Source organism: Amblyomma mixtum, chromosome 3 (assembly GCF_055824585.1).
Source record: "Amblyomma mixtum isolate Tamu chromosome 3, ASM5582458v1, whole genome shotgun sequence".
Taxonomy (NCBI): Eukaryota; Metazoa; Arthropoda; class Arachnida; order Ixodida; family Ixodidae; genus Amblyomma; species Amblyomma mixtum.
Window position 1 is genome coordinate 77350954 of NC_143014.1, and position 22639 is coordinate 77373592.

The 22639-nt window shown below is 47.3% G+C and overlaps 1 protein-coding gene across 5 annotated transcripts; it reads left to right on the forward strand.

The window, feature by feature from the left end:
• The first annotated feature begins 1010 nt into the window (after positions 1–1010).
• LOC149350682 (F-box and leucine-rich repeat protein 13-like) lies at positions 1011–21148 on the forward strand. Of its 5 annotated transcripts, XM_089579782.1 has the most exons (5): positions 1011–1753; positions 13047–13189; positions 13757–13850; positions 15967–17451; positions 20250–21148. In XM_089579782.1, exons 3-5 carry the CDS (start codon positions 13803–13805, stop codon positions 20475–20477), a joined length of 1761 nt encoding a protein of 586 aa, XP_089435908.1. In that variant the 5' UTR covers positions 1011–1753; positions 13047–13189; positions 13757–13802; the 3' UTR covers positions 20478–21148. The 5 variants fall into 5 exon arrangements, with proteins under 5 accessions (XP_089435908.1, XP_089435911.1, XP_089435907.1 ...); XM_089579785.1 differs by lacking the exon at positions 15967–17451; XM_089579783.1 differs by lacking the exons at positions 1011–1753; positions 13047–13189 and adding an exon at positions 13587–13691 and having other exon boundaries at positions 13739–13850.
• The last annotated feature ends 1491 nt before the right edge of the window (positions 21149–22639 follow it).

The window sequence follows — 22639 nt, forward strand, 5'->3', positions numbered from 1 at the left end:
AAATTAGAAGAAAAGGACATTAAGGACACTGAAAAAACATTTGAGCGTAAGAAAAATGTAACATTATCACAATGTTTCGGTGCTACCTGGGCAGTATTATAGCATAATGATTACTCTTGATCCTTATGGACCCAGCGGCCATTAGGCCAGCCTTTGCATTCCCTGCAGCATCTTGCACTTCTTGAAATTGCCAGCGACCCTCTAAGTGATGATTCTCGATGGCAACATGTTCTTGGAGTATGTTATCTCAATTTCTAAAAGCTGCTGCCTTGCAAGTTTGAAGGGGGGCATGGTGAATCTCAAAAACACTTAATGCATGAAGGAAGCCCCGTTCTGCCAGCATCTGGTTTTCCTCCTGAAGCGCATCGAGATCTTTGAAATGACAAAATCATTGAAAACGTTCAGTGCAGTATATCTGTATGCATACATGCAATGCATCACATTAAGCTACAGATGTAGACACTTACTTCACGTGCTTGTTCAGCACCTAGCAGCTTGCAAATGATGCCTTGCTGCACATCAAGAATTCAATTTTAGAACGTTTGTCTCAAATGTAAGCTATCCTACGTCCTGTACAATGAAAGGTGAAAAACAGCTAGACTATGTTGGCAGCAACTTTTTTAAAGTTTTATGTTGCTCTGAGTTGAAGTTTTTGATAACTGACTGACCCAGTATGAAAAGAATTGTGATCAACAATTCTTATCTCTTTCTAATGCGATAACCTTGTCCGTCATCCTCCCTCTCCGCGCAAAGGACGTAAAAAAACATAACTGCACCATGCGGGTCCACACCAACAGAACTTTAACGTAACACCTTGCTTGTCATTTCACACACCTGCTTTACCTACTTTTACAAATTCTATAACTTCCACAACATTCTCAAACATTTACCGCTAACAAAATCCTCCAAGCAAAGCCTACAGTTGTCAGGGGAACACGTCGCAGGCATTCTGTCAGCGGGTTGCAACGGCGTACTGTTTTCGACGCTCACTAATTGACGGAACTGGGAACTTGTTGCATCCCGTTACTTTGAAGTTGCTGCAGTTTGAGGCAGCGCAGAACAACCTTTTTCGAGCGATGTGAGCGTCAGTAATAAGAAAAGAAAGCTCGAAACCGCACGTCTGCAAGCAATCCCTACACCAACGAAACCGCAAAAACGACCCGGAAGTCCAAATTCGCGTGACAGAGCTTCGCCGTGACGCCATGTCCGCTGTAGTTTGAACGCCACCCATTTTTTATATATATATTTCAAAGTTATTCGCATCCACTGCATGCTCTTGCGGGTTTCCTACTTCTGGGGACGCTTTTTGCAAACTTGCCGCTTTGTTTTTACCACTTTTGACCCCTCGGCGGCAGGTTGGCTACTTTTTTGACTACTTTTATGATTTTTGTGGCTCTTTTTCGAGCTTAGGGTATGTTCAACTCTGATCGCGGGTGCTATCAGCCTATGAGGCCCTGCCTGCTTTGCGGTGCTGGTCATAGTCACTCTGGCGTTGTGTTCCTTCACATATTGGTGATGTCGGTGCAGCGACAGCTACGGTGATGTTTGGTTTTCACCTTCGAAATTGCGAAGAGTGTAACGACACCCACATGGATACGACGGAAACCGCTACCTGCGTACGCTTTGTTGTGAGCCACCACTCATTTCGGCGCCTTGGTTCATGAACTATGACTTTGTCACTGCTGTTGACGAAGCAGACATCGTGTTTGGTCCGCTGAAGAGTCGGCACATCGTGGGAACCGATTAAGCAACTGTATGTTAAATGAATTCTATTGGTGTCGCATATATATGACTGTTGAGTTGATTTGAGAATTTTTTTTTTTAATTCTCTCGGCCTAACCGCTTGCTAGTTCGAGCTCAGATCCCACTCAAAGGTGTCATTTTGTGGTCGGTTTCGTTTTAAACCTCGTTTGGGTGGGATAGTTGCCTGATTCGATTAGAATTAATCGAAAATCGCCATAGTCTGCCGTGATGGTGGACCAAAACGGCAAGCTTTCACAGCAGTGGTACCGGTAGCGCCATCTGTGTCCACCAGAGGAGTGAGCGATCTACCGTTGAGGCTGCCGCGAACCGCAAGGGGGTCAAAGCGGTTCCGCGGTTTGTTTGAAAGTGCTTTCTCGACTAAGTTATGAAAACTGGGCGCAGAAAACGTAGTTTGCATACGACTGCCCCCCTCCTCGCACCTTGGGTTCTCCCATGCGTTTCTCCGCAGCCTCCCTGCACGGTGAAGTTGGTAGGGTCACGGCCGCTTGATGTAAAGCAGGGGCGAGGGGGAATGTTTCGGTGTCAGAATATCCCCCGAAATTTTCTGAGCGCTGCTTTCCCACCTCCTTTCGGATTTCTTCGCCCGTACTATTCACGCCGCGTCGATATATTATAATGTAAAAACGAAAATAAGAGCAGCGTTGATTTGTTGAGAAAGATTGTTTTTTTTCTAATAGGAAGCGGAAGGTATTGCAAAAAGTAGTCACTCTTCTTCGCCATCACACGACGCATGACACTCATTCTAATTGTAAGCACACTTCACCCCAATAAAACGTACCTTTTCATGGCAGCCTACTTTTTCATCCTTTGCATTGTCTTCAAATTATCATAAACTATAGCGAAAATGAAATAGCACTTTTTTTAAAGCGCCTCTGCGTGCGGGCGCAGGTTCACATGCAAGGGGTTGAAGTTTTGACAAACGCCTTTCGATCGCAGTTGTTGACTTTGTTGTATAGCAAAAGCTTTTGTGTTGCATATTATGGAAAACATTGTCAATATCCGCGATTTTCGTACCACTGTTTCTTTGGGAGAAATAAATGTTCTTAAGCAATCAAGTCCTCAGAGTCCTGTGCCCTCTCGTATTAGATAGATATTGCAGTGAACGAAACAACTAGCCCTCCGGCTTTATTACAGCCGAAAAAATGTCTAAGGTATTGTTTGGGCGCAGGCTTTCTTTATATATATATATTTTTTTTTTTACCGGAGGCTTATAACACCCCCCGAAAAATATTTCTGGCTACGCCACTGATGCAAAGCGAGGTGCGTTGCTTATCAACCGGCCATGGTACAGTGCTCGTTCGTCCGGAGGGCGCGTGATGGCACTGCCGGCATCACGTACTGCTGCGTAAGCTCGCAGTTCTGGTTCGCCGTCGCCACAGACGATGAAGATTTCCGTTTAATTTTGACCGAATCAGGCAAGTACTGCACTCAGACGTAATATAAAACAAAACTGTCCGCCAAATGCCACCTCTGTGCGAAACTTGAGCCCGAAAAAACGGCCGGATAGGCCGATAGAATTTTGTTACAATTTTCACGGATTGACCCAACAGTCGGTATTAGCACGGCCGCTCGATCTCCGAGATCGAGCGGCCATGTTGTTTGCACGGACAGTGAAGGCCAGGATTGCGTATAGCGGCTTGTTTTCATCAGTTTATATAAATACTAAACAGTTTTTTCAATTATCTACGATTGTAAGGTACATCGTGGATTCATTAAAATGCAAACTTACTGTGCACGGAATGATCCTTCTAATTGCGTGAACTCAGTATGCACGGAATAGTCGTACATGCATTGCGTTATTGTAATTATAATACATATAGTATACTTGGAGAAGTAATATCTAGAGGCCCGTGCACTGCGCGATGTCAGTGCACGTTAAAGAACCCCAGGTGGTCGAAATTTCCGGCGCCCTTCACTACAGCGTCCCTCATAGCCTGAGTCGCTTTGGGACGTAACCAATGAACCAAGAAGTAATATGTCTTTTGACTGATAATGTCTGGACGGATGTGTCAATAAAAATTACGGGGGGGGAGGGGGGGGGGGGGGGGCACTTAAGTTTGCTTACGTGCTATGAATGAGAAAGCATTGTGCACTGCTGCTGTTTACGTTGGTGCGTTTGTGGTTTGTGCGTTTGTGCAACCTAGTTCGCGCTGGTCACCAAGGCGCACACCATTCGGAGCTCCGTGGGTTAATGCCCATGTATGCAGAATCAGTCATTCTCTACTTAACATTAACAGATGGCGGCGAGTACTCGTACCACTACCAGTGCACTGGCGCAGCGGTTAAACGAGGCTCCACTGCACTGGCAGGTGGCTGTTGATATTTCACAGCCACCCGTAGGGATTGTGCGACGCATGTTGCTTTTCCTGAGCAACTTCTCGCGCAGCTGGCGCCACGCTCCTCCGAACATCGAGAACAAAAGAACATCGAGACCAAAATTGAGGCAATCCAGACGAGGTTAGACAATCTTGAAGAAAAAACAAAGGTATTAGACCGTCTCGATGATGACATTGCTGGAATTCAAGTGTCAGCACAAGTCCAGACAAATCGGCTCGACTCTTTAAAACTGCGTGTTGACGAACTTGAGGATAGATCTCGACGCAATAATTTAATTTTTCATGGAATCCCTGATCCTCGCGAATCATGGGAACAGTCAGAGTCGAACGTAAGGGCAGCACTAGCCGAAGCAATCGACAGCCTACCCGACACAGCAATAGAACGCGCCCATCGCATAGGTCGCTACACGCCCGATAAGTGTCGCCCAATTGTTGTCAAGTTCGCCAGCACGAAAACAAAAGACAAAGTACTTTCCGCGCGAGCAAAGCTAAAAGAAAATGATGTCTCTATTTCCGAAGATTTTTCGCCCGCCACACGCCATGCCCGAAAAAAAACTCATTGAGTACGCTAAAAGCCAGCCCCAACCATGTCCTTTCCAGTTAAGATACACTAAACTAATCATGAATAAAAAACAGTTCGTCTATGACCCGGCAACAGACACCATCAGCGAAAATGCCGCGTACGAACCACGAGATAGCGGCGAGCATGTTGATTGTGAACACGTCCCAAGTTAGGAAAGCGCGAGGGGAAGTGGACAAGACGCGTCCCACGTATCAGTTTTTTTTACTAATATTCGTAGCATCATGAATAAACGCGCTCCCTAACTTCTGTCTTAGATACTTGCAATACCGATATTTTAGTGCTTACAGAAACGTGGCTGCATTCACAGGTTCAAAATCACGAACTTTTTCAGACCGCTCATCGTTTCTCACTCTATCGTTGTGACCGAACAATGCGACAGGGAGGCGGCGTGCTCTTAGCCATTTCGAAAGATTTTGCATCCCAGTGTATTCATGTATCTACTGACTTAGAAATGGTTTGGGCCATCGTTGAACTAAACCACCAGAAGATAATCATTGGTGTTTGTTACCGCCCCCAAACCATTCATCTAACTTCGTAAATGAGGTACATGATATCATTAACATCGTTACATGCCGTTATCCCACGTTACCTTTATTTCTGCTTGGCGATCTTAACCTACCAAATATAGTATGGAACACTGGATCTCCAACCTTACAGCCTTTTTCTTCATTAGCCAATGAGTTCTTAGAAATGTGCTCTGTTTTTTCGTTTTCACAACTTGTTACGCAGCCTACAAGAATTATGGAATCTGTCGCAAACACACTGGACCTTGTATTAACAGCGCAACCTGATCTTGTTTCCGACATCACGTACTTACCCGGCTTGAGCGACCATTCGGCCCTTTCATTCAACTTGAATATCTTGCGACCAAAAACCGTTAAAAAATTCAAACCGTTTCGAAATTATGCAAAAGCTAATTTTGAAGCCATTAATACTGAATTATCAGTCTTCCTTGACGTCTTTCTACAAGACTTTGACTGCCGTAGTGTTCAGTCTAACTGGAATATGTTTTCTTCCAAAATTGCTGAATTAACAAACAAATACATCCCACTTCGCACCCTTGTCTGTAACCATAACGCTCCATGGTACAGCACCTGTCTCAAGCGCTTGTCTAATAAAAAAAAAAGCGTCTCTACAAATCTGCGAAAGGTTCTGTTAGCATAACACGGTGGACTACATACAAACTGGCAGCCCATGAGTATTTAACCGCGCTTAAACAAGCAAAGAATAACTTTCTTCATAATACCTTGCCATCAATGCTTAAAACCGACATAAAAAAATTCTGGCGTGTGATTAACCCCAAAGCGGATGACATGATAACCTTGATTGACAGCTCTTCCAATGTTATTCCAGCTAACGAATGTGCGTCTGTACTTAACGAAGTTTTCCTGCGCAACTTTTCTTCAACTACCAATATTACGCTCCAATCTACGCACAACAATGTTTATCCAGCAATGTTTCCCATAACCATTGAAGCAGAAGGCGTCGAATCAATAATTTCATCTCTAAAACCATCTTCCGCTCCTGGGCACGATTTAATCAACGCAAAATTTCTGAAAAACACGAGCTGTTATTCTTCCATTTTTCTAACAAAGATATTCCAGCAGTCGCTCGAAAAAAGTTCTTTGCCGGCTGAATGGAAGGTAGGGAAGGTGATCCCACTCCATAAATCAGGTGACAAGCATTGTCCTTTTAACTACCGGCCTATCTCGCTCACTTGCATCCCATGTAAAATTCTAGAACATGTCCTTGCCTCAAATCTAGCTAGCTTTCTCGAATCTAATTCATTTTTCTCACCATCGCAACATGGCTTCCGCAAGACTTATTCATGTGAAACACAACTAGTATCATTCACGCATCAGCTAAACGTCATCCTTGACCGCTGTTCACTTGCCGACTGTATATTTTTAGATTTCTCGAAAGCATTTGATAAAGTATGTCATAACCTTCTAATGTTTAAGTTACATCAACTTAACATTGATCCCAAACTGCTTGCTTGGATCGAATGCTTTCTTTTTAACCGTTAGCAATTTGTTTCTGCTAATGACTCAGCCTCGCAGCCAAGTAAAGTACAGTCCGGCGTACCTCAAGGGTCGGTACTTGGTCCTCTACTTTTTTTAATTTACATTAATGATCTACCCTCTTGTGTTTCCTCTAACATTCATTTATTCGCAGATGATTGCGTCATCTACAGGAAAATAATTTGCGACGATGACATATCTTCTCTTCAAGCAGACCTTAACGCTATCTGTATGTGCCAATCATGGTCAATGGAATTAAACATCAAAAAATGTAAATTTCTGCGTGTGTCAAGAACTTCCAGCCAGCTACCTTCCTATCACCTTAATAATGTCCCTCTAGATCCTGTTTCTTCTTACAAATATCTTGGTATCCATATTACTAGCAACCTCACTTGGTCCATTCACACTTCTTACGTAATTAATAATGCTAATCGCATGCTGGGATATCTAAAACGTAATTTCTCTAAGGCACCTTCTTCCCTAAAACTACTTCTATATAAGACACTGGTCCGCTCAAAGCTAGAGTATGCTGCAGCAGTGTGGGATCCCTTTCAACAAAACCTAATTCACTCATTAGAAATGGTCCAGAATAATTCTGCTCGTTTTATTGTATGTAATTATAACCGAACTGCCAGCATCTCTGCAATGAAATTAAACCTCAGCCTGCCATCTTTAGCATCTCGCCGTAAAGCCCTTAGACTCTCACTTTTTCACAAGATATTTTATCATCCTTCACTTCGCCACGAACTGATCTCCCCTCCCCAATACATCTCATCAAGGCTAGATCACAATAACAAAGTCGGAATTCCATTTTGCAAAACCAATGCCATGTTTCAGTCAATTCTTCCGCGCACAGCTGCTGAGTGGAATCACCTTCCTGCATCTACCGCTACCATTACTGACAACCAACGCTTCAAAACAGCATTAGAAAACTTTGTATAAGTAGGAGCATCATCTTTTTTTTTAATTCTATATTCTTGTTGTTTTTTGTACGAGCGTTTTGTTTGTTTGTTTTTCACTGTATTGCTGCGCTGTATTTTGTGTATTATATACTATTAACCAGCACACCAAGAACCCAACAGCTAATAACATATAACTAGGAGCAATCATTTTTGTATTACTAATTAGTTTGCTGCACTGTACATTTTTTCTGAAACTTTTGTAACCACTCCACTCTATAATGCCTCTGGCCCTGAGGGTACACGACATAAATAAAATAAATAAATAAACTTACCCGAGCTTACCCGAGTTAGTACCGAGTTACCGAGTGTAAGTGTCCACACTTTCTGTTAACACTTTCGTTACACACTTTCCGTGGACGCCTCGCATGAGCCAAGTAATGCTTACACATTTAAAAAATTGCTGGCGGTTTAGTATCAGCATCGAAAACCTGCGCCCCATATCGCTCACTTCGTGCGCAGGCAAATTGATGGAAACGGCAGTTCACGCTCGTCTCTCCAACTATCTCGAAGTCAACGCGAGCTACTGCCGTACTCAGTACTGGATTCAGACAACTCCTGTCCACCCAAGATATCCTTCTGCAACTCGAACACGAAGTCATCGATCCAGCACGCACAAACATTAACCGAGTGCTCATAGCCCTCGACCCCAAGGGAGCGTTTGACAACGTCGAGCACTCCACGATCCTCGATAACCTCCAGAGCACCAACTGTGGTCAGCGAGTCTGCTCGTACATTTAAGATTTCCACGGACAGAACAGTCAACATCAGTACCGGCAGAAATCGAACCACGCAAATAAAGATGCGCTTGGGAGGCACTCCGCAAGGGGCAGTCCTATACCCACTTCTCTTTTGCACTCATCAGCCTCCCACTCTTTCTCGATTAAGTACAGGGCATACACCACGCCCTGTACGCGGATGATGTAACCATCTGGACCGCCACAGAAAGTATGGAAATGATTGAAGAACAACTACAAATAGCAGCAACAACAGTGCAGAGTTATGCACGGGCGTGTGGATTAATGTGCTCTCCGGAAAAATAGGACCTCATATAGTTTTCCGTCAACGCAAGAATCAAGACACCATCGACATTCTCGTCGACATCTCATCCATCAAGGAAGTTTAGAGCTTCAAGATACTGGGTCTGCACATCAGCAACAAGGGCAACTATCTCCTCACTCTCCAGAAACTCGGCCTCGTGATCGAGCAAGTCGCCAGGATGAAAGCCAGGATAACGACGGGAAAATTAGGGATGGGGAAAGAGTATACTCTCCGATTGGTGCAGGCTTTCGTCGTCAGCCGCGTTGTCTAGGCAGTACCCTACACCCGCCTCAAGAAGCCTGACATCAAGAACGTCGACGTCATTATCAGAATGGCCTACAAGAAGGCCCTGGACCTTCATCTTGCGACATCGACAGACCGGCTCTTACGAATGGGCGCCCACAACACGGTAGACGAGCTGGTCGAGGCTCTCCTCACGGCCCAGGTGGTACGGCTCTCCACTACTCGGACCGGCCGACGAGCCCTCAACGACTTACTCATCAATTGTCCCCTAGAGCTAGACACCAAAAACGACATCCCAACCTCGTGGAGAGGACAATTCAAGGCAACTCCACTACCGAGGAATATGCATCCGCATTTTCACCGAGCAAGACGACAGGCAAGAGCCGAAGCTATGAAAAGGGACGCGATGGCGTTTTCTACGTCGATGCTGCGGGTGCAGGGAATGACAGCGGTCTCAGTAGTGCACCAAAATAAAACAGTGCACGGACTAAATTCAGGGGGCACTTTGTTGACCTAAAGTGCGGTGAGGCGAAAGCCTTTGCGTTTGGGAGGCATCCGTCTGATTCGACGCCTTTCTGCAAACACTCTCCAGCGTCCTAGACAAGAACTACATATGCGTTGGCAGGAATTAGCTATATACATACGACACTGTCATGGTCAGCCAGCACGAGACTGGCTTCGTCAGCTTAAAATTCCCGCAACATACACAACGGCTCTAGTCTTGAGAGCCACTCGGGAGGCTCCGCAGCTGCTTTTTGGATTGCAAGAAACCAGTCCATAGCGTTATGTGTATTTTTGTTGTGCAATGTCATGAGCCAAAGACAGGCAATAAAGAAAAAAAAAAGGCAGGAATTAGCGCAGCCATTAGCACGCTCGGCTGCGGAACGGAAGGATGATGGTTCGAATCCCATCGTGCACAAAGATTTTTTTTCTGGTCTAACTAGAAAAGCGTGACACCTCTGCTGACAACCTTCTATACTGACAACCTTCTGTCGACAAAGATGAGGCATTAAAGGCTTTCGCCTTAATACTAATACTACTACCCAGGACGCCCTGACTGAGGAAGAAGTGGCGATTACCCTAGGTGCAACACACGCTACATCACAATACATTCTTATAGATTCACAGACAGCGTATCTCAATTACGTCAGGGGCACGATAGCACCGCTAGCAGCTAAGATCCAGCAAGATAGCTACACCCGCGGCTACCAACCCAGTGTATTTTGGTTGGTTGGTTTTTGGGGTTTAACGTCCCAAAGCGACTAAGGCTATGAGAGACGCCGTAGTGGAGGGCTCCGGAAATTTCGACCACCTGGGGTTCTTTAACGTGCACTGACATCGCACAGTACACGGGCCTCTAGAATTTCTTCTCCAAAGAAATTCTAGCCGCCGCGGCCGGGATCGAACCCGCGTCTTTTGGGTCAGCAGCCGAGCACCATAGCCGCTGAGCCACCGCGGCGGCTAGTGTATTTTGAAACACAGTAAGTTTTCTTTGTTGCCTCTTGAATTCCTTGTACATATACTTTGACACGTCCTGTATTAATGTAACCAGTCGATTGTGTCGCTCTCTCTGGTATAATTCTTTGTTAATAATACTGTAAAATTGTTTTTCTGTACCCACCCCTGTTACAATCCCTCTGGGGATTGACAGTATGTTTAAATAAATAATAAAAAAAATAAACACCCGATATGGGTACGTGGTCACCAGGGCATCCCAGGGAACGAGAGCGCTCGCGCCGAGCATTTCTCCCCTGGGCACCCAATACATATGCCGTGGAACCCCCTACACCACTACTAACTTACACCGACATACTTCAGCACTTAAGGCTATCCCGCCGCGTCTACCCTCCGCCAGCTAAGACACTATACAAAGGGGAAGAACTACACCTCCGCAAACTACAGACCAACACTTTCAACAACTCACGAAGACTGCACGCAATAGATCCGGAACCATTTGACTCGCAATGCAAATTCTGCAGGGAGAAGACGGACCTATGCCATATGGTGCGAGCCTGCCAACAAAATCTGGCTAATAATATTAATAACCAGCCAACGCAAAGACGGGTGGGAGGCAGCTCTGGCCAGCTCGGACGAAACTAATGAAAAGGAACTCTGTGAAAGAGCCCGGACAGCAGCCTACGCCAGTGGGCTGGCTAGTGGCCTGGGCGTCCGCTTCGGCTGCGGGAGGTGGTTGGTTCGAAACCCACCGGTAAAAATGTTCGATAAATATTTTACTGTGACTAGGGCATTCCATCCTTTTTGAGCGCACATTGGGAGGTACGTTGTTTGCTGGGACGTGGCCAACGGGAGGTATGGGAGCCTTCGCAGCCGTGTTGACTGATAATGAGGTGGTTAACTGTTGATGAGATGGGTTCGATTACCAACTATTAATTGCGGTGATGTTTCAGAATTAAGTTTTAGCTGCGTTTCACCTTAAAATGAAGGACCCTAACTACAAATGCATGGTTGTCTTGATACACATACAAGAGACGAAACAGTATAACAACACCGAAGGCGAAGAGCCTGGCACTACCGAAGACAAAGAGCTAGAAACCAGTTTACCTCCTCTGTGGAATGTTATTAAAGGGGAACGTACTCTGGGTCGGTTGACACGAGTAGGCAATAAAAACTTTGGCATGCGTCGCGACACGTTACTGTTTCTCTATAAGGCTCACATGAGGCCGATTCTGGAATTCGGTTGCGTCCTGTTCTCTGGTAGCGCAAAGTACAAGCTGCAGCCCTTAGCCTTTCTGGAAAGGCGTACCCTATGACTCTGCCTCGGGCTCCCAAAATCAGCTTCAAACGCTCTCCTTTATCTGGAAGCCCGTATACCCGATCTATATTTCCGCTTCCAACTACTTACGGTGCGTTCTTTCCTCAGGTCCTTTGACCCAGCCCCTGGTGTTAATACTCCCATTGTTCTATTCCAAGCTCGCCTGTTTTTCTCTAATTATTGGCCACGTTATCAGCTTCCGCAAGTTTGGTTCACGCAGTACCTGTTACCCCCGCTTCAGGTCGATCTGACCTCCTTGCAACGAGTTGCTGACACGCAGGCTGACCCCGTTCTTCTATTACGATCATATTTTTCTGTCCAATACAAAAAATATTCTAGCAAATATTCTAAATGGTATTCTTGCTGAACAATTACAGAATTTTTCTTATACTGTTCTCTCCACGGATGCCTCTGGGAGCTGTGAGAAGGCGGCGATTGGGATATATTCGCAGGAACTGGCTTGGAGTTATTCCTTTCGTATCCCTGGTTACACTCCTGCATTCTTTGCAGAGCTTTTGGCTAATGGTTTGGACCTTCTCAAAATTCCGAGGCATGTAGCACGGGTACTTATCCTTGCAAACTGCCTTTCAATTTTAGTCTCTACAAACTTCCGTAAACTCTCTATTGAATCGTTCTCTTAGGTTTTTTGTTCCGCGCACAGTGGAGGACGTCCGTTTTGTCTGGGTACCTGGTCATTCGGGTGTCTATTTTAACGAGGTGGCTTATCGGCAAAGTCAGCTCTCAGTGCCCCCGTATTCTATCCCGTCCCTCACTTCATTCTGTTGGAGACTTCCCATTTCCAGCGTTCGAACATATCGCAGCCAGCTTGAGTGATCCGTTGCTGAGTACCGTGGATTTTCAGCACTTAAAGTAACCATGGAACGTCCGGTCATGTAAATCAAGGCTGTGTGAGGTGTCAATGATGCGCCTGCGATGCAGAATCTCCACCTAAATTTGTACTTATGTAGATGCGGGTTCGCTACGACAAACCTTTACGACAAATGCATTTCAGAGAAAGCAGCATTTGGAGGTTCCTCTTTCGTGGTTGGGACTCCCATTGTCTCTACCAGTTCTTCTCTCGTTCGGAGCGAGCGCCACGGAATTCTCGTTAAGCACGTTTTGCGGCTACCTTCATGGTTGTCATTACCTTGTTAAGTGTATTTAAAAATTTTGCCGCATGTCCAGAAAGCCTATTTTATTCTATTCCTGGTACTTCTAATTTGTTTCATTCATTTAAAATGTTCAACAATTATTATATTTTTTATCGCTTCAGTCATTCTACTGTTCTATTCCGCTGCCTCACGCCTTTTTTTTTTTTCGCACAAGTACTTCCTTGGCATTCACCACCGTACCGTACCTTGGCCAACCCCCCCGCCTGGGCATGTGCCATGTTTACTGAGGCGAAGAAGAAGAAGAAGTCTGAGGACATCATCACAATCATCATCACAAGACGACCAGCGAATTCGAAGGTAAGCTCTCTGCGCCAACTGGTTCTATCGCATAAACGATTCTGTGTGCAAATTGTATCGCGAGCGAGCCAAACCGCACGCTGCTTCGCCGTAACGAAGGGAAGCCTATCCTTCCAACACGCCAAATTACGCTGGCCGCAGCTACATCGATCAGTCTCAGTGCAACTGCGCCTGCAGCTCCTATAGATTTCTGTGATGCGATGCGTTGACCGCTTAAACGTCAGCACACTGCCTCAAGGTGATCCGGTCATGGCCACACCCGCCGCGCCGCTAGGTGCAGCCTTTTCTAATTCGTAGTGCAAGAACATTGGCCACGAGTGCGCCGCTAGCTCCGCCAAATGCGTCGAGGGCGTAGACCGCATGGCGGAAAAAAAAAAAAAACGGGAACGCTGCCAGCGGGGCTCCGCCCGCCAGGTCTGCCCTTTGGGCCCGGTCGCCGCTCCCTCGAAAGGCATCACTCGCTTCTCACCACCGCAAAGCAATGCGCTCGCCCTCTTTAGAAGTGCGGTGTTTCGCGCGCTATTCTCCAATGCTATCGCCCTCTTTTAGCCGAGGTCTTTAATGCAGGCTCGACGACTGGTCCAAGGTGACAGACGTCCATAACTCGGCCGTCATGGAGTCCTCCGCAGACGGCGACGCGACACGAGTTTTGCCACCCGAGGTACGTATCATGTGCTCTCAAATGTTCGTATTGCTCGGCGTTGACTTGTTCGGTTAAGCCTTTTTGTGGCGTGTACGGAAGAGTGCGCATGCGCACGTTGTTTTGGGCCATGGGCGGGTTTATGTGAAAAGAAGGCGGGACGGTAGAAGTAGAGAAAACGCTAGAGGTAGAGTGGCTAGCCTTTTCGCTGTGATATGAAGCTCGCATCTCAGTCAACAGGGTCCCACAAGGTCTCAGGCTGTTCATTTAAAATGCTCATAGCGTCGATGTACTTTGCGAACGAAAGACTCCGATATCAGTTTAGCGCCACCTTCCTCAGCCTCTTGTCGAAGAGCCGGACTGACTGGACTCAGCCTTCCTCCATACCTTTTCCGAAAGAACTAGCGAATGAGATGTGCTGTCTCATGGGCTGCGGTAAAACCGACACGGACCATGCTTTTCGCAGGCAAGCCTGTGCCGCATATGCACTAGGGGCAAATTTGTCAAGGTAGAGTAGATGGAAAATTATATGAGCGCAGATGTCGTGTTAGTGCGTTCAAGTATTTCTTTTTCCGCTATTAACGACTGAAACAGGCTCCCTAACGAAGTGCTCCCTGCGAGAGGTCTGGTTAGCGCTGTTAAAATTCTGCTGCTCCATATGGTGCTAACTTTCCCTGTGGCTCTTGTATTCGATGTTTTCGTCTGTTTCCTTTCTTTTCTTGGCTCTTCAGTGGCACACATTCCGATTGTTTAACGGTAACTTTGTGTCACCGTGCCTCCGAGCCGGCAGCTTTGTACAAAAGTGTACAATTGTCTATCTTTTTGCTGCGGAATGGGGCATACATACGGACGGGACGACGACGACGACGTGAAACCGGAGGAACCAGGCTAACACATTTAACGCTTTAAGACAACGACAACAAATAATGGGAACACGCGAAACGAGGCTGATTTAGAAAGTGGAGATCAAGGACAAGAAAAAATACGAAGACTAGCGCAGAGTGCCAGAAAGGCGCTGCGGAAGACGCTACTTGCTAGCTGTCACTTCCACTGATATATATGCACCAGTTATAAGCTCAGAGAGTGAGAGAGGAACAACTTTATTTCCATACAGTGTCGAGGTTTAGGGCAGATGGGCTTGGTGTGGCCCCCAGGTGGGGACGACTTCCTCAGCCCATGAAACGAGTGCCAGTTGGATGGTATTGTCTGGCCTTCTAAGGAGTTGGTTCCACCCCTCTTCGGAGGGAGCTAGCAGTAAGGTTCGTGGGGGCGGGTTTCTCGCGCAACGCCAGAGGATGTGCGCCTGGGTGGCGATTTCTCCCTGGTTACAATTTTGGCAGACGGGGTCGCATTCCCCGTCTGTGATGAGTGAAAGTCTAGAATGGCTAAGGATCGAGTGTGTCTGCAACCTGCGGAGCAAGGTGGCTTACGATCGATTTGAGTCGGGGTGGGGAGGCGGGAATTGGCGTCTCGTCTCTCCGTGGAGGTTGGTGATTTCGGCAAAGGTCTGGGGAGCCTCGGCAAGAGCGTCTGGGTCCGTGGGGCCGGCCGCCCGGTTGGTTAGTCCTCGGGCTAGTCGGTCGACCCCTTCGTTCCCAAAGTTTCCCGCGTGTGCGGGTATCTAGCCCAGGTTGGTCTTATAGATGGGAGTGCGGCCGCGAAGGATGCGTGCAGCAGGTTGGAAGATAAGACCTGCCGAGTAATTTTCCATCGCTCTTTTGAAGACGCTCAGGACTGTGCGCAGCAGCAGGTCCTTCTGCAGCACCTTTCTGCGAGGCCCGTGTTTAGGTCAGCCTCGTGTAGTGCATTCACATATATTGCCGTTGTTTACTTATTGGCTGTCACTTTCATTGCAATGCACCAACTATCTTGGCTGCGATGTTCACGGTAATATACTCCGCCAGATGAGTCCGGTTTCTCGCCAAACTCGAAGGGTAATACCGCGACTTTTCCAGCGGATTATTCAACCGTAAATTTTTGGATGACACAGGACCCCTTTAAGATGCGTTTCAGTTTTCGCGAAGTCCTCCAGCATTTCTAGCTGCGCGCGCCTCTACATCATAGGGCGAAAAACGCAACGTGTTCGCTCACCCTCCCACCCCCCCCCCCTCCGCCCCCTTTTTTTTGTTTTTTGCAGCTACTGCGGCGGATCTTCTCTTTTCTTGGAGTCAGCGACAGGCTGACCGCAGGGTTGGCGTGCAAAACGTGGCACGCTTTGGCTACGGACAGCCGGCTCTACGGCGACATTGCTTTCGTATTGGAGAGAGACGTGAAGGAGAGGATGGCAGTTCTCGCCAAGACCTCAACTATAATTACATGGCTCGTAGTGAAGAGCACAGCCCTGGACCCAGATGCTGAGTTCTGGGGGCACGTGGGGAAGACGCTGAAGAAGCTTGAATTTAAAAGCTGCGACTTCCACCCAGCGGAGTTTGTGTCTTTGCTCAGAAAATGTCCCAAGCTGGAGCATCTTACTATTTCTGACTGTGACAGCGTAGTCTTGGAAACCGGGCAGTCTGTACTAGACAAAGCAGCAAGCCGAATTCCTTCGACATTGGCAGGAATCAACGCTTTAGATCTTTCGGACAACAAATCATTGACCGACGCTGCGTTCCACCAACTAATAACAGCGATGGGGAGCTTAAGCACCCTTTCATTGGAAGGCTGCGCGCTCAGCGTGCATGCTGCCGTCTATCACCGATTCTACCCGCCAGGAACAGTCCACAGCAGGCTTTTGATGACATTCCACGACACTTTTCAGACCCTCCTTGAGAGTGGAGCCCGAATGCGAGTGCTTAATTTGAGCCGCACAACGATCGACGACAATTCTCTCATTGAACTCAGCAAGGCATACTCCCAAACGTTGCAGGCTCTTCACGTAGCCTCGTGCGCGCGTGTGAGTCGGCGAGGAGTGAAGGCTCTGTGTCTCAACGTTCCGAGACTCAAGTGCCTAAACATTGCTCTAAACAGACAAATCGATGACGACTGTCTGACGACAATATGCGCAAACCTCAAGGACCTCGAAGAGCTTAACGTGTCAGACTGCACAAAAATCACGTCGGAAGGATTCAGTGCATTGGTCCATCTTGAGAAGCTCCAGCACGCTAGCTTTTCCAACTGCAGTGGCTGTGAACAACAGGGATTTGTCAAGTTGTTTTCTTCCCGGCCATGGCCAAGAATGCGAGCGCTCGACTTGAGCTCGTGCAAAATAGATGATGCAGTGTTGAGGTGTATAACCGAACAGATGCCGATGCTAGTTTCCCTCGATGTGTCGCAGACAGTGCTGCTGACAGCTGACGCGGTGCGCACGATCTGGACCCACCTACGCCTCCTCAGAATTCTTCGCATGGCATGCTGCTCTAAAATCACCGACGCGGCGTTGTATGGTCCAGACAACTCAGAAAGCTTCGAACCTGCATCCCTCGCTTGTCTGACTGGGCTGAAAGAGTTAAGCTTGAACGGTTGCTGCCAGTTGTCGGACGCGGGTGTGTTGTCCGCACTCTACTTCCATGAACTGACTACACTGGACCTAGGGCATTGCGACCTCCTCACCGCCGTGTCCTTGAAGCACATTGCCTCACACGTGCCCAGCTTGTCGAAGCTGGTGCTAAGTTTCTGCTTCAGGGTAAGTATAGCATCTGCGTGACGGCTGCTGCGATGTCTTGCATTTAGGGGCTGAAGCGTGCGTTTGATTTGTTAACCTGAGGGCAATGCGGAGCAGGTGTGCGGCAGTTACCGCCCTGCTTACGGCATGACTCTGTTTGTCCGACACGTACGCATCAAAGAGGTGCTGTCCAACATTGTCTGCTCTGGAGAAGTGGATATAAGTACCTCTCCTCACATACAGGCTGTCCCACTAGGGCGAAAACCTTCCAAACAGGGAGGGAGGAAGCTCAGAATATATTGTGTCGTGCGTAATCTGAAGCTGAAGGAGCGCTTCTGCGGGCCGACGGGCGTATTCTTCCGTAATTAACTACACAGCTTTACGTGGCGGTTGTAGATGGCAGGCGGGGTTTAACGCTTCGAAACTGCACTCAGGTTATAGGAGCTAGACGTCGTGGCAGAGGGGTCTGCATATATTTCGACTACCTGGAGTTCTTTGACGTGCACTGCATCGCATAGCACACGAGTGCGTTTTGCAGTTCGCCTCGATCGATATTCCGAGATGGCTTTACGTAAATTCCGTTAACTTGAAGTAACCTCCGAATTTAGTTCTAGGACACATAATGGCTCGCTAATCGTCCATTTTGCGAAGACAGAAAAATTGCGCTAGAAGTACTTTTTTTTTTCGTTATCAATGAAGCATGCGAACTACTGGAGCTTACGGCCACTCGCGCTCCCGACTGTGCGAACTTTCGCCGACCACAAGGCATTTCGCCGACCACAACAAAACCGATTTTTCTGTTTACTTTTGTTTCAAACGCGTGTACTCGGGAACAAATCATTATAATTTTTTTTTTCGGTGAATACTCGTTCCTGCAAATATGTTTTTTATATATATTTTGGGTGGCACATTCAATAGCATAACGAATGGCATGCTTAATTTCAGCAATGCGAAACTGCATAGCTGTGATCAAGAAACACGCTCAAAACCCAAAAAGAACCGAGCCAGGGAACCGGCAGAAAAATACCTAGAAACACCAGCAGAAAACGCCTAGTGACACGCCAGTACATAGGCGAACTCAATCACACGCCGCGACATATGAGGCCTGCCGCGTCAGAGTTCTACTACACAGTGACACGGCGCAAGGGCTAAACGACCCCACTATAAATTCGGTGCCAGGTCCTCCTGAGTGCACTTTATCGTTAACAATAAGAAGCCTAAATCAAGCTGCATTTAAAATAAAATACCATTCGGTAATATTGTTCCGTCGCTTTTTTTTTCTTTTTTTTTTTGCAACGCAAAATATTGTCTTCAGTTCTCTTTTGGCAAGGCCCAGAGCGTTACCGCGCGCTTTGACGAGTCTCCGCAAGATGCCATCTTGAAAGATGTCCATTTGTTTTCTCCCTGGCACTGCAGTACACAAAAAGCTCCAACCAGTCGAGCTGTGGCCTCTCACTCGTTATTGCGCTGGTTCTAGGAAGTGTGGCCTCTCAGCTGTAGCACCCTCCGATTCATCGAAAGTGGCGGAGGCCACTATGTCGTATAAGAGCTAGAAGTGGGTGTCTTCATTCGCGAAAAAAAAAAACGCGCAGAATGGAAACACATTTATGTACGTAGGACGAAGCTTCGTCCTCTGTACATGTGTTTCCTCCTTGTGCACGTTTTTTCCTCCGAATCTAAAAGCATGAACGTCTACCAACTTGGCAGCTTTCGACCCCGAGTGTCAGTAAAACTTGACTTGCCGAGGGTCCTATTCAGTGAGGAACCCCGCGTTAAATCTTTTCACGATTTTTGTTGGCAGCCTTCGTATTACCGTAAATACCGTAATTACCCGAACATGCACCCGATTTCCTTCTCCTCAAAAACGTAAAAAAAGGCACAATCTAAGAGGAAGCCTTAAGCGACGTCCATTTATGCTTTCGCTCTGTCGCTCTCTTGACCGTCCTCCTTGGCTGTCATCGCGGCGCGCGTGCCTCAAAGTAACAGAAGCGTAACAACGCAAGGCCAGCATTCGGAAGCAAATGGAGATCAAAGACGATGGCAGAGCGCACCTTTCACGCCTTCCACAATCACGTGCGGCCTGGCCGAGTTGCCTGGTAAGCGGTTTACCTACAGCCTGCCAACGGCCCAGTAAAGTTTTGGATTCGACGCAGGCTGCGGAGATTATGTGAATTCACTAACCGGAGGTTCTTTTCTCTAGCTATTTACTGATCGTCTATAGGAAAGAGACCGCCAACGCGAGCGAGCCAGGTCAATGACGCGAAGTCTGGATTTTTTAAGTGGTTTTCATGTGACGACCCCATGCACATACTGCGCGGGCCCACGCGGATCGGAGAGACAAAGAGACGCCACTAGACTCAGCTGGAACAAAACAGATATATTCAAGAATTGCATGTTAACGATTACATGATGCAGAGGTTGGGGTGCTCAAGCTTACATGCAGCTGCAATGGCGCCGGAGTCTTCGTCAGAAGGAACGGAGGGGCAGCGGAGTTGACCTTGTTTGTCCGCTGAGGCTCAGCTTCTCTCTGAAGGCTTGGTCGCTTGGGGGCCCCGGAGGACCGACTCCCAGCGGTGTCGTCTCGGGCCTTGCTCGTCACCCCACTGACTTGTTTTTCTTTTTTTGTTTTCCCGTTCATTCGGGACATCCTTCAGATATAAGATATTCATGACTGATAATCTTTGCCATCGAGACTCTTTAAACGTCATGCACCATGCCTGCTGTAAATCACCATCGCATTCATTTTCCTTTCTGTTTTTTCGAAACGGTTGTGGTGGGCTTTACTCGCGCATGCGCATTTATGCCAATTTCTCTTCCAGCTGGACGACGCAGCTGTGACCCCGGTGCTGTGCCTGCTGCCAAGAATGAGACATATCAACATTATGGGCTGCACAGACATCACGAGTGGATTTCTGCGCGACGCAGTTAAGTGCAGGTCACTCAAGTATGCGAACGTTAAACTGTGCAGGGTGACACTGGACATGATACGGTGGACGTCGAAACAACGTCCGGATCTGGAACTGGTGCACACTGTTCAAGAAGGCTGAACTTCCGACAGAAGCGTGTGGGGTCACCTTCACAGATGAACAGATTTTGATGTCCGGCAGCTGGCCTCCGTCCGTAAACTGACATCAGCAGTAAGCTGGGAGTCCTGCATATGTTGATACACACCAGACATTTGGCCAAAGCGCACGGAACCTGAGTGCACGACGATGGCCCCTTTCCTGTTAAAAATTGTCGATTTCAGGCCTGTCCTGGACATCCAGTTTTTTTTTCCTCTTTGGTGAGGCACAATCACCCCTAAAGCAGCGAGTTCATAGCATTGTGATGCAAACGTGGCACTAGTGCTATGGAACGCTGTATTCGTGCGGAACGACTTAAGCGGGCCCTTTAGAGAACCTGGCGTAAGGTCAATTCATTGGAATCCATCGCGGCGCTGGGGTGCAACGAGGCTACGCGTCCTATGGTGTCAGTAACGCTTTACTGCACGAACCAATAAACTTTGCATTCTTTGTCCTGTGAACTTTACCGAACATATCTAGCTCGACTTCAGTCATCATCATCATCAGCCTGACTCCGCCCACTGCAGGGCAAAGGCCTCTCCCATGTCTCTCCAATTACGCCCTGCCCTTTGCCAGTTGCGGCCACCGTATCCCCGCAAACTTCTTAATCTCATCCGCCCACCTAACTTTCTGCCGCCCCCTGCTGCGTTTGCCTTCTCTTGAAATCCACTCCGTTACCCTTAAAGGTGCACTGAAGAGGATTCTGAACTTGTCTTTTTGCTGCGGGAACTCGATCTACACGTTCCTAGCATCCTTAGAAACTGCAACTTATTGCCATGTATGGCCGATTTCCCTAATTAAATCGAATTAACGTCCGGCTCCCGCCCTTTTTTTTTAATTCTGCCTCGTACGATGGGCGGAGTCGACCAACGCTTGAAGTTCATTTCAGCCAGCTCCGTGGAGGCTTTGCTTTCGCTTTATTTTGTTTTTTAGGTTTCCATGAATAAATAGTTTCATTCGCAGATAACATAGCCGCAAAATAAGCCCGCAGAAATAAAAATACGCGCGGACTATTTGCTACTACGGACTACTACGTATTACTCCGCCAATGGTAGAGCGGCAAGCCGCCACGGAACTGGGTGAAAGGCACTCCACGCGTTGGTCGACTCCGCCCACCGTACGAGGCAGAGTTAAAAAAAAAGGGCGCGAGCCGGCCGTTAATTCAATTTAATTAGGGAAATCGGCCATACAGGGCAATAAGTCGCAGTTTCTAAGAATGCTAGGAACGTGTAGATCGAGTTCCCGCGGCAAAAAGACAAGTTCAGATTCCTCTTCAGTGCACCTTTAAGGACCAGCGGTTATCTTGCCTTCGCATTACATGCCCTGCCCAAGCCCATTTCTTCCTCTTGATTTCGACTAGCATGCCATCAAACCGCGTTTGTTCCCTCACCCACTCCGCCCGCTTCCGATCTCTTAACGTTGCACCTTTCATTTTTTTTTCCATAGCTCCATTTTTCTTTCCATTTTTCTTTCCAAGTTGAACCCTCTTTGTTAGACTCCACGTGTGTGCCCCATAGGTGAGTACTGGTAAGATACAGCTGTTGTATACTTTTCTCTTGAGGGATATTGGACTTAAGCATGTCGACCGATATCTGGTCCTCTGTATTCCTGTTCCTTTGGGTTTGCTATTGTTTTTTTTTATTCTTTCGCGTAGGGTTGCGCGAATAGCACTTTTCCAGAACAGAATAGAATACGAATCAAATAGCGATAGAACCGAGTGGAATGCAAATCGAATATTTTTACTACTAGCGGACCGGATGCGATGTCGTGGCCAATGACTTTACTCAACCGACAGAGTCACGTGCTCCGCGAGGCTGCAAATGTAGGTGTAGGGCAGGAGGAGCGAGCGGCTCATGATGAATAACCAGTGGCGGAACTAACAACACACGTCTTGTAGCAGCTTTTGTAACAGAAGAAATTGCAATATGTAGGAGCAGTTTCAGGTCTTATAGCAGACACTCTAAATTTTTGTAGCAGAATATTGTATTTCGTAGCAAAATTTCTGCTCTTGCAGCACATAAAAAATGGAGCTGTGCAAAATTTCGGCCCTTGGAGCCGGCAATTTCGGACGTTCACTTTAATCACAATCAACCAAAAATAAAAAAAAAAACCAAGTGGAGATGATGATGTTATTTCGCTCTGTCTCT